At 44.9% G+C, this 12819-nt stretch overlaps 1 protein-coding gene across 1 annotated transcript; it reads right to left on the bottom strand.

Moving 5' to 3' along the window:
* Positions 1–730: 730 nt before the first annotated feature.
* On the bottom strand, positions 731–1480 carry LOC123066083 (protein ORGAN SIZE RELATED 1). Its single transcript, XM_044489238.1, has one exon. It carries the CDS (start codon positions 1287–1289, stop codon positions 936–938), a length of 354 nt encoding a protein of 117 aa, XP_044345173.1. The 5' UTR covers positions 1290–1480; the 3' UTR covers positions 731–935.
* Positions 1481–12819: the final 11339 nt, after the last annotated feature.

Raw genomic sequence — 12819 nt, 5'->3', positions numbered from 1 at the left:
CTATTCTTCATGAGCTACCTTTGTCAAGACCATCTCTGACTCAATTGGTCAAAGCAGGAAGCGGCTAGAAAAGATGTTGAGAGTGCAGTTGGAGTTCTACAGGTACGTTTTGCAGTTGTTTTTAGACCTGCTAAACAATGGGATCTAGAGACCTTGTGGGAGGTGATGACATGTTGTGTGATCATGCACAACATGACCATGGATGCGGCCGTAGGTCTTGAATTTGAGAACATGGATGATCCTATTGAACTTCAAGATCAAAATCCGGCTACATTTGATGAATTTGTTGAAATACATCAACAAATTCGGCATCGAGCAACTCATGAATAACTGAAGATAGATCTGATTGAGCATCCGTGGACGGTTAACAAGGACAACATTGCTTGTTTGTTTTTTTTAACTAGGACAACATTGTTGAAGTGTAATATTTAAATTAAAACTACTGCTGCATTTGAACATTTTTTTAACTAATCTCAAACTAAAACTAGATATATGGAACTATTTTGAACGTGCAGATGCATTAGATTTTTTTAAAAAAAATTGAGGGTTGATGTATTCGGCTAGTTTTGGATGGCCGGCTCCCATATCCGTGTTTATGGACTGGTCCCTTCTCTGTCGACAGATGCGGTGTCCGGTTTGCAGTCTAACATAGCTTGCAAAATGGTCTTATACTATTATTGGACACGCGTATTTTCTTTCTTGTTTCAACGAATGATTTATGGATTCCACTTCCTGGAAGTTCTTTTCAGTTGATAAGCATAAATACCGTGAGATCTCAATTGACATTGCCGGAATTCAAGTGATTACAAAGCCAAAAAGTAGTCCTCTGTTAATTAATCCTAATCCTAATCTTAAAAAAAGGTTCACAGTTTGTACTACAGGCTAGATCTGAAACAACTAGCTCTGACCGACACGGAAAAGAAAATGCAGCCTCTCTACAAACAAGACGAGCCGCCGCCGACGACGTTGCTGTGGGCGTCGAGCGGGACGAAGGCCAGCGCGGCGAGGACGGCGAGCAGGCACACGGGCAGCAGCAGCAGCGAGAGCGGCGGCGGGGGTAGCGGCGGCAGCACGAGCGGCAGGAAGGCGAGCGACGCGGCCACCCAGAGGAACACCATGAGCAGCTGGATGGTGAAGCAGCCCGGCGGCGGCGGCGTTCTCTGGCAGCTCTTCGACCCCCCGCGGCGCTGCGTCTGCGTCTGCTGGTGCTGCTTCTGCCCCACCGGCGCCGGCGGCATCTGCATTCGGCTGTGGTGGGCGGAGCTTCTCCTCGCCGCTCTCCTCTCCATCTTGTAGGCACAGGCCACAGGGATTGTACGAGAAATTCAGACGCGGGAAGGCAACTGATGGACCACTCTCTCCGACGATTAGACGATGAGATGAGAAACTCTCCGGCCGGCCAGTCGGAAGAACTCGTAGCCGCGGCCTGGACGGAGGAAGGAGGAGGCTGCAAGCAATAGAAAGGGGGATCGAGCTGGTGGTTGTTCAACGGCTTTATTAGTACTAGTGTAGGAACAAAGTGGGGCGGCTGCTTGCTTCGGGGCAGGTTCGTTGAACAACGTGATGGCTAAGCTGCATGTTTTGACTGGACTCGGGCTCCCTACCTCGTATAGTCGTATTCCCGTTCCCATGCAAGCACACGCACCGGGTCGTGGCTCCGTACGCCGAGATCGGGTCGGAGATCGCGTGCGCCCGGGGCTGTTGACGTCCAGATCTCGGGGCAGCAGGTGCAGCGTATGTGGAGGAGCCAGTGGACGCATGTGGAGAGCATGGTGCGATCAAACTTGACATGATGAAGGCTTACGATAGAGTCGAATGGCACTTTCTGGAAGCCATACTCTTGAAGTTGGGGTTCAATGCTAATCTGGTCAGGCTGATCATGAAGTGTGTCACATCTGTTCGGTTCTCTGTCCGTGTGAATGGAGAGCTGCAGCCTTATTTCGACCCATCCAGAGGGCTTCGGCAGGGGTGTCCAATCTCCCATTATTTGTTCTTGCTTTGCGCCGAAGGTTTTACCTCACTTCTGAAGCACTACGGGGACTTTGTGGACAGGGGTATCCGAGTGAACTTCAGATCACCATGGATGAATCACCTACTATTCGCTGATGATAGCCTCATCTTCATCAAGGCGAATGAGGAAAGCGCGGCTAGGCTGAATGATATTCTTGCAATATATGGGGATGCTTCTGGACAGTGTGTCAACAGGAGCAAGAGCTCTATATTCTTCAGCCCAAACACGCCAACGACCCTTAGACAAACTTTGAAGCAACTTCTTGAAGTACAAGTCAAAGCTTTCTCAGAACGCTACCTCGGCCTACCCACTGCCGTTGGCAAGATCACTAGTGGAACCTTTGAATATCTAGTTGATCGGGCACGAGGCAGCATGCAAGGTTGGGCAGAGAGGCTATTTGCTTGCGCCGGCAGAGAGACACTTTTAAAATCCATTGTTCAAGCCATCCCGACGTTTAGCATGAGTTGTTTTCTGTTTACGAAAAAGGTGTGCAAAAGTCTCACCTCGAGCATGGCAAAATTTTGATGGGGAAGCTCTATTGATAGGAACTCCTTACATTGGATCGCTTGGGACAAACTTGCCATGCCAAAGTGCAAAGGCGAAATGGGATTCCGTGATTTTCGGCTGTTTAACTTGGCGCTGTTAGGGAAGCATGGATGGCGTTTTATGATGAACCCTAACTCCCTGTGCGCCAAGGTTATGAAAGGAAGATATTTTCCAGACTCGGATTTCCTTCACGCAACAGTCCCTAAATCATCCTCAGCTACCCGGAGAGCGATTATAGCTGGCCGGGAAGCTTTACAAACCGGGCTGCTGAAGCGAGTCGGATCCGGTACTTCCATCTCTGTATGGGAAGACAAGTGGATTCCCTCCACTGTCTCAATGACTCCACTGCTGCGTCCAGTAAATACGGTGATTCAGACCGTTAACGAGCTGATTGATACAACTAACTGGACATGGCGTCAGGAGTTGGTGCGAGGGATTTTCATTGCACCTGATGCCGCTGCCATTCTTAACATACCATTGCGACAGGGAGGCGGCGAAGATATCCTTGCTTGGGCACATGAGAAATCTTCTTCTTCTTCTTCTTCTTCTTCTTCTTCTTCTTCTTCTTCTTCTTCTTCTTCTTCTTCTTCTTCTTCTTCTTCTCAGGCATTTACTCTGTTAAATCGGCGTATCGAGCTCTCGTGAATCAAAAAGAGCGTTTGGCTCTAGATGAGGGGCAGATTATCGACACTTCAATGGATCAAAAACAGATGTGGGATGCATTATGGAAACTCAAAGTAGTCCCAAAAGTCAGAGTGTTCTGGTGGCGGGTGTTGAGGGGTATCATTCCTGATGAATGCACCCTAAGATATCGCCACATAAGAGAAACAAGCACGTGCAAGATTTGCTTGGCCATGGACGAGGATTTGGAACACGCGTTGTTGCAGTGTACGCATGCGCGCCGGTTCTGGGAGGAGGCCAGACTTGTCTTTGAAGTTCACCTGCCACGTCTCCATCCTCATACTTGGACAAAGGATATCCTTTGTGAACCCCGGTTCTCTGATAAAGATCGGGCAATTTTCGTCACGGTGATGTGGGCAATATGGATGTCTCACAATCGACTGACGCATGACAGAGAAGGGTGGGATCCAGCTTCTTCAGTAAGGAAAATAAGAGAGGATCTAGCCATTCTGGATATATCCGTGCAGCTCGCTTCACCACTGCTGGGGTATGGTTGGCAACCCCCTGAGGACCCATACATAAAGATCAACACAGATGCCGCTGTTCATCTCGACGATGGGAATGCAGGGCTAGGGGGTGTTGCACGCTCCTCATCGGGCTTCAAGGGTGCATGGTGTAAGCCGTCTTCAGGTGTCACGGACCCCCTCATTGCGGAGGCTTTGGCGCTTAAGGAAGGAGTGAGATTCGCAACACTACGAGGCTACACACATGTCATCATGGAGACCGACTGTCTAGAGGCAGTTAACCTCTGGAACTCTCGCTACATTGACCGGTCAGTGATAGCACCTATCTTCTCTGAAATTGGAGAGCTAGCTCTTAGTTTTATTTCTTTCAATATTCAACATGTAATAAGATCGGCAAACAGTCCTGCACATCTGTGTGCTAAGCGTGGTACTACGCTTAATGTGACTGAGAGCTGGTTAGATACTACCCCTAGCTTCCTGATCAGCAACCTTCTGGCTGACTGCTCAGCGAATGTCTTTGTTGAATAAAGCTCTCTGAAGTTCCCCGAAAAAAAAAGTGTGGTGGGACGGATTAGCGGCGCATTACTGCGACCCGCCCCGTACGTTCTAATCAAGGCGCGTTGGTTGAGGGAGCGACGCACCTGGCCAAGGCGAGTAGTAGTAGTCGGCGGTCCGGCCGTCCGACAGCTTGCCTGCGTGCAGGTTCAGTGTCCGGGGGCATGCGTACGGCGCGGTACCGGTGTGCCTTCCCTGTCGCCGCCGCTTTCTACTTCGGGACGCATGGATGAGCGCCGACGCATCGTCATCAATCGCGAACCCACACGGTTGTTGGCGGCGAATTAATTTAGTTTGTTGATTAATAGGAGGAGACAGCATGTGCTCGTACTGTACTAGTTCTTGGTTGGGAAGAACACGTGCTGATTGCAGTAGGCGACTCGGCTGAAGATTGGAGCGACGACGTCAGCTTCTACGCACGGGCTTAAGCGTGTATGCATGCATGCTGAGCTGTTATCGTCTGCGTGTTCAGGTTTCAAGCGTTTGAAAAGTGTGCGTGCGTACGAACGGGCGTCGCAAGGACTTTGCACAGTGAAGATAATCGCAAGTGACCAGCAAATCAATAAATCATATACATAAACTTTTTTCGAGAGTACACAAATTGAAGAAGAAGAATCTTACTCAAAAAAGAAGAAGAAGAAGAATCGTCATGTACGAGAATAGTTCGTCTTCGAAAATATGTACATGCTGATATGTGCTAGTGACATCAGAAGCCTGACCATATGTTGTTCTATCCAAGAAGACTCGTCTAGAGTCCTTTTTTTTAGCAAATTACTCGTCGAAAGTCTTTAGTGCTGCACTTTATGCTCTTTATTTTTAATCACATTCTTTGACAGTGACTTGACGGCGCCAAAAAGTATATGCCCAAGAAAAAGGAGGACGTTCACCTGGAAACGTAACCTTGGTGCCATCCAACGAACATGATCGGCATTTTTCTACGCATTTTCTTTAAACGTAACCTTTCTCCTTTTCTGTATAAAGCGCGATCAACCTCAACGCCAGCTCGCAAAATAAGGGCTACTTCAACGTGAAACACCAGCACTAGTAGAAAACAAGGCTTTAGTTTAGACCAGATAAGTTCATTAGTCCCGGTTCAGCCCAAAACCAGGACCCATGGGGGCATTGGTCCTGGTTCATGAGGCTAGGGGGGAGGCCGGGCCTTGTGGGGGCATTGGTCCCGGTTCGTCTGGCCCCTTTGGTCCCGGTTAGTGGGACGAACCGGGGCCAATGGGCCTCACTCCTGGCCCATCATCATTGGTCCCGGTTGGTGGCTTAAACCGGGACAAAAGGGTGTCCTTTAGTCCCGGTTCCAGCCACAAACCGGGACCAGTGGTATGCCTATATATACCCCCTCGCCCGCGAGCAGAGTAGTGGAGTGCTTTGTTTTTTTAGGAGAGGTGTGTTGTGCTCTAGCTCACCTCCGATGTACATGAGGTGTTCAATGAAATGCCCGAGCCACATTTAAGCTTTCTCCTCTCGAAGCTCCTTGTCTAGGTTTGGCGGTCCGTCCTGTCCCGTCCCCGTCCTCACGCCGTTGATCGCTCGCGCCGATCTCGTCGCCTGCACCACCGTGGTGAGCCTCTTGATCTTATCTTCTTTCTAAAAGAAAAAAGTTCTTACTTTGTATGATTTGGATAGATACTTGTGTAGTTTTCTTACTTATTATTGTTTTGTTATTATATAGTGCGGTGGTTTTGGTATCCGCCTCCGTCGGCCCTCGTCCTGTCTATGATTCAGATGTGGTATATATATTTTCTTTTATAACTATTAGTTTCATTTAGTGTCTATGACAATTATACCGAGGAACGTGACATGGATTTTTTTATCTAGGAGGTATGTGAACCGGAAATTCCAACCGACCCTATCATCGAGAGGTTAAATTTAGTTGAAGAAGAAAACAATTACTTGAAGGAAAAATTGAAAAAAAATTGAGGAGGAGAAGATGATATTGGAGTTGCATGTTGCGGATGTTGTCGATGATCACAAGATCAAGATGGATGCAATGCACTTGAAGATTAGAAATATTAGAAAATATGCCATTCATACTGAGGCTTGGTATCATTATGCCGTTGGATCAATTGTTAACTTGGTTACGGTTATGATCGCATTTGTTTTCGCATTGAAATGTTTTATATAGTTTCAATGTATGGTTTAATTAGATGCTCTCGAGAGCTATATGTTGTTCAATGAGAACTATGTATGTACTTTGGGTTTAATGTGATGATGAACTTCTATTAATTTGATCACTTATCTATTCATGATGTCGCAGAGATGAACCGACAATGGATGTATGGTAACAGACGCACCTTCGAGTACATTAAGGGCGTGAATGATTTTCTCGCAGTGGCTGAGGCAAACAAGCAGAATGGTTTTATGTGTTGTCATGCCCTATCCGTGAGAATAGGAAGTCTTACTCTAACCGGAAAACCCTTCACTCCCACCTTCTTTATAAGGGTTTCATGCCACACTATAATGTTTGGACCAAACACGGAGAAAGAGGGGTTATGATGGAAGACAGCAAAGAAGAAGATGATGATGACAACTATGTGCCCCCTGAATACGGTGATGCTGCAACGGGGGAAGCTGAAGATGCTGCAATGGGGGAAGCTGAAGATCAAGAGGAACCAAACGATGTACCCGATGATGATCTTCACCGGGTCATTGTTGATGCAAAGAGACAATGCGAAAGTGAAAAGGAGAAGCTGAAGTTCGATCGCATGTTAGAGGATCACAAAAAAGGGTTGTACCCCAATTGCGAAGATGGCAACACAAAACTCAGTACCGTACTGGAATTGCTGCAGTGGAAGGCAGAGAATGGTGTGCCCGACAAAGGATTTGAGAAGCTACTGAAAATATTGAAGAAGAAGCTTCCAAAGGATAACAAATTGCCCGACAGTACGTATGCAACAAAGAAGGTTGTATGCCCTCTAGGATTGGAGGTGCAGAAGATACATGCATGCCCTAATGACTGCATCCTCTACCGCGGTGCGTACGAGGATTTGAACGCATGCCCGGTATGCGGTGCATTGCGGTATAAGATCAGATGAGATGACCCTGCTGATGTTGACGACGAGCGCCCCAGGAAGAGGGTTCCTGCTAAGGTGATGTGGTATGCTCCTATAATACCACGGTTGAAACGTCTGTTCAGAAACAAAGAGCATGTCAAGTTGATGTGATGGCACATAGAGGACCGTAAGAAAGACGGGAAGTTGAGAGCTCCCGCTGACGGGTCGCAGTGGAGAAAAATCAAGAGAAAGTACTAGGAGGAGTTTGCAGGTGACGCAAGGAATGTATGGTTTGGTTTAAGTGCGGATGGCATTAATCCTTTTCGGGAGCAGAGCAACAATCACAACACCTGGCCTGTGACTCTATGTATCTATAACCTTCCTCCTTGGTTGTGCATGAAGCGGAAGTTTATTATGATGCCAGTTCTCATCCAAGGCCCTAAGCAACCCGTCAACGATATTGATGCGTACCTAAGGCCATTACTTGAAGAACTTTTACAGCTCTGGATTGGAAACGGTGTACATGTGTGGGATGAGCACAAATAGGAGGAATTTGACCTGCATGCGTTGTTGCTTGTAACCATCAATGATTGGCCTGCTCTCACTAACCTTTCACGACAGATAAACAAGGGATACCACGCATGCGCGCACTGTATAGATGACACCGAAAGTATATACCTGGACAAATGCAGGAAGAATCTGTACTTGGGGCATCATTGATTTCTTCTGACCAACCGTCAATGTCGAAAGTAAGGCAAGCATTTCAAAGGCGAAGCAGATCACCGGAAGAAGTCTGCCATGCATACCGGTGATCACGTACTTGCTATGGTCAATGATTTAAAAGTAATCTTCGGAAAGGGTCCCGACTGACTATCTGCTCCGAATGACGCTGAGGGACGCGCACCCATGTGGAAGAAGAAATCTATATTTTGGGACCCACCCTACTGGAAAGACCTAGAGGTCCACTCTTCAATCGACATGATGCATGTGACGAAGAACCTTCGCGTGAACCTGCTAGGCTTGTAGGGCGTGTATGGGAAGACAAAAGATACACCGGAGGCACGGGAGGACCTACAACGTTTGCACGAAAAAGACGGCATGCCTCCAAAGCAGTATGAAGGTCCTGCCAGCTACGCTCTTATCAAAGAAGAGAAGGAAATCTTCTTTGAATGTCTGTTCAGTATGAAGGTCCCATCTGGCTACTCGTCGAATATAAAGGAAATAATAATATGGCAAAGAAAAAGTTTCAGAACCTAAAATCTCATGACTGCCACGTGATTATGATGCAACTGCTTCTGGTTGCATTAAGGGGGCTTCTACCGGAAAACGTTCGATTAGCCATTGTGAAGCTATGCTCATTCCTCAATGCAATCTCTCAGAAGGTGATCAATCCAGAAATCCTACCAAGGTTAAGGAGTGATGCGGCGCAATGTCTTGCCAGTTTCGAGCTGGTGTTCCCACCATCCTTCTTCAATAGCATGACGCATGTCCTAGTTCATCTAATCGACGAGATTGTCATTCTGGGCCCTGTATTTCTACACAATATGTTCCCCTTTGAGAGGTTCATCAGAGTCCTAAAGAAATATGTCTGTAACCGCTCTAGGACAGAAGGAAGCATCTCCATGGGCCATCAAATAGAGGATGTCATTGGGTTTTGTGTTGACTTCATTCCTGACCTTAAGAAGATAGGTCTCCCTCAATCGCGGTATGAGGGGAGACTGAGTGGAAAAGGCATGCTAGGAGGGGACTCAATAATATGTAGGGACGGGCATTCTTGGTCTCAAGCACACTACACAGTTCTAAAGAATTCTACCTTGGTGACCGCGTATGTTGATGAACACAAGAACGTTCTGTGCTCCAAACACCCGGACCACTGTGACGATTGGATTACATGTGAACACATCAGGAATTTCGGTAGTTAGTTGCAAACACGTCTCAGGGGTGACAACACTGTTTCTGATGAGTTGTACTCGTTGGCGAGGGAACCATCTAACACTATAATGACTTATAAAGGGTATGAGATAAATGGGAATACATTTTACACGATTGTCCAAGATCAAAAGAGCACCAACCAAAACAGTGGTGTCCGCTTTGATGCAGCAACCAAGAGGGGAAATGACACATATTATGGTTGCATAATGGACATATGGGAACTTGACTATGGACATGATTTTAAGGTCCCTTTGTTTAAGTGCAAATGGGTCAATCTGTCAGGAGGCGCGGTACAGGTAGACCCATAGTACGGAATGACAACAGTGGATCTGAACAATCTCTGGTACACAGACGAACCATTCGTTCTAGCCAATGATGTGGCGTAGATTTTCTATGTGAAGGACATGTCTACCAAACCGAGAAAAAGAAAAGATAAGGAAGCGGATACATCATACGATGAGCCAAAGCGCCACATAGTTCTTTTAGGAAAAAAGACATCGTGGGGTTGGAGGGCAAGACGGACATGTCTGAAGATTACGAAAAGTTTCATGAAATTCCTCCCTTCAAAGTCAGGGCTGACCCAAGCACCGTGTTAAACGATGAAGATTATCCATGGTTACGGCGCAATAAGCAAAGGACACAAGCAAAGAAAAAGTGAAGACTTTCTATCCACAACTATTATGATGATGCCTTTGATCTAGAATATCACTTTAGTTACATGTGAACAAATGAAATCCCTTTGTAACAGATGAGTTTTCGTCCGAAACCCTGATACTTCCAAAGAGATTGTCTGTTTTGTACACGAAGCGCATCCAGTTTTTGTCGTAACCCTCTCAACTTTTTAGCACATGCTATGTGGGTGAAATGAAGATACCATGACAACTTTCAACCTTTTCAGAGTTCATTTGTAGTGCTTTTCAATTTAAGGGTCATTTAGCTGAAAGAATGAACTAATAGCAAAAAGAATGAACTAATAGCAAAAGAATGAACTAAAAATAATCAATTAAAATATTCTGTTATGATCAACTAAAACAAAACTATAATATCCTTCAATATCACAAACAACCAACTAAAAAGCTTTTATAAAACTCCAATAGCAAAAAGAATCAACTCAAAAAAATTATAAACCTCTAGTGTTATTGAAACTAAAATTACATACAATTTATGCAACCAAAATTATCAAAGTATTTTCTGTTCAAAACATTAAAAGCAAAAAGAATTTTCATAAAGAATTTTTTTGTTAGAAACTTTAATAGCAAAAAGAATTATCATAAAGATTTTTTTAGAAATTAAAATAACAAGATCTGTTTTTGAATATAATGATAAAACACAGTAATATTAAATAGCAGGAAAAAGAATCACTCAAAAATATATTTTTATAGTAAAATTATTCGAAAACTAGTGATTCACACAAATTTAAAAAATTCAAATTTAAAATATTCAAATTGGAAAACAAATGGCACTAACAGAAAGTTTATAATTTTTATTACCTAAAAGCAAAAGGAATTAAAAAATAAAGCAAAAAAAGAGAAAAAATGCAAAAAACAAAACAAAAAACTGGAAAAAAATGCCACCTACTGGGCCACCACGGCCTGAATACGACTAGAAACCCAACCATGGGCCAGGATACAGGACCGGAAAAGGCCCAGTAGGCCCACAGGCATAGCAGTGTCAGATTAGGTCCGTAAGCCTTCATTGGAGAGGAGCTCGAAGTGGTCAGCGTAGCCGCGCTTATAAACCACTCCGAGCCCCTCTCAACTAGCGAGGTGGGACTAAACATTTTGGCCGCGAGCAGTGATGACCCACAAGTGTAGGGGATCTATCATAGTCCTTTCGATAAGTAAGAGTGTCGAACCCAACGAGGAGCAAAAGGAAATGACAAGCGGTTTTCAGTAAGGTATTCTCTGCAAGCACTGAAATTGTAGGTAACAAATAGTTTTGTGATAAGATAATTTGTAACGGGTAACAAGCAATGAAAGTAAATAAGGTGCAACAAGGTGGCCCAATCATTTTTTTAGCAAAGGACAAGCCTGGACAAGTTCTTATATGAGAAAAGCGCTCCCGAGGACACATGGAAATTATCGTCAAGCTAGTTTTCATCATGTTCATATGATTCGCGTTCGTTACTTTGATAATTTGATATGTGGGTGGACCGGTGCTTGGGTACTGCTCTTTCTTGGACAAGCATCCTACTTATGATTAACCCCTATTGCAGGCATCCACAACTACAAAAGAAGTATTAAGGTAAACCTAACCATAGCATGAAACATGTGGATCCAAATCAGCCCCTTACGAAGCAATGCATAAACTAGGGTTTAAGCTTCTGTCACTCTAGCAACCCATCATCTACTTATTACTTCCCAATGCCTTCCTCTAGGCCCAAAAATGGTGAAGTTTCATGTAGTAGACGTTCACATAACACCACTAGAGGATAGAAAACATACATCTTATCAAAATATCAAACAAATACCGAATTCACATGACTACTTATAGCAAGACTTCTCCCATGTCCTCATGAACATACGTACTACTCACAAATCATATTCATGTTCATAATCAGAGGGGTATTGATATGCATTAAGGATCTGAACATATGATCTTCCACCAAACAAACCAACTAGCATCAACTACAAGGAGTAATCAACACTACTAGGAACCCACAGGTACCAATCTGAGGTTTTGGTACAAAGATTGGATACAAGAGATGAACTAGGGTTTGAGAGGAGATGGTGCTGGTGAAGATGTTGATGGAGATTGACCCCCTCCCGATGAGAGGATCGTTGGTGATGACGATCGTGATGATTTCCCCCTCCCGGAGGGAAGTTTCGCCGGCAGAACAGCTCTGCCGGAGCCCTAGATTGGTTCCGCCAAGGTTCCGCCTCGTGGCGGCGGAGTTTCGTCCCGTAAGCTTGCTTATGATTTTTTTCAGGGTAAAAGACCTCATATAGCAGAAGATGGGCACCGGAGGCCTGTCACGGGGCCCACAAGGCAGGGGGCGCACCCTAGGGGGGTGGGCGCGCCCCCCACCCTCGTGAACAGGGTGTGGGCCCCCTGATGTTGATTCCTTCGCCAGTATTTTTTATTAATTCCAAAAATGACTTTCGTGGAGTTTTAGGACTTTTGGAGCTGTGCAGAATAGGTCTCTAATATTTGCTCCTTTTCTAGCCCAGAATCCCAGATGTCGGCATTCTCCCTCTTCATGTAAACCTTGTAAAATAAGAGAGAATAGCCATAAGTATTGTGACATAACATGTAATAACAGTCTATAATGCAATAAATATTGATATAAAAGCATGATGAGAAATGGACGTAGCAACTCCCCCAAGCTTAGACCTCACTTGTCCTCAAGCGAAAGCTGATATCGAAAAATATGACCACATGTTTAGAGATAGAGGTGTCGATAAAAATAAAATACGGACATGAGGGCATCATGATCATTCTTATAACAACAACATATATATATATATATATATATATATATATATATATATATTGTCATATGGTTTCTTATGCTCAAGTAACAATCTATTCACAATGTCAAGTATGGTTCAGAAACTTCATTGAGAACTAACAAACTATAATCTCAGTCATTGAAGCAATTGCAATTTATCATAACATAGGAAAG

The sequence above is a fragment of the Triticum aestivum genome, chromosome 3B, assembly GCF_018294505.1.
Source record: "Triticum aestivum cultivar Chinese Spring chromosome 3B, IWGSC CS RefSeq v2.1, whole genome shotgun sequence".
Lineage (NCBI taxonomy): Eukaryota > Viridiplantae > Streptophyta > Magnoliopsida > Poales > Poaceae > Triticum > Triticum aestivum.
This window is presented reverse-complemented; position numbering and strand designations above follow the sequence as displayed.

What these genes read in the sequence shown, in the direction of transcription:
- LOC123066083 (XM_044489238.1), bottom strand. Translation starts at nt 1,289, where the DNA reads ATGGAGAGGAGAGCGGCGAGGAGAAGCTCCGCCCACCACAGCCGAATG.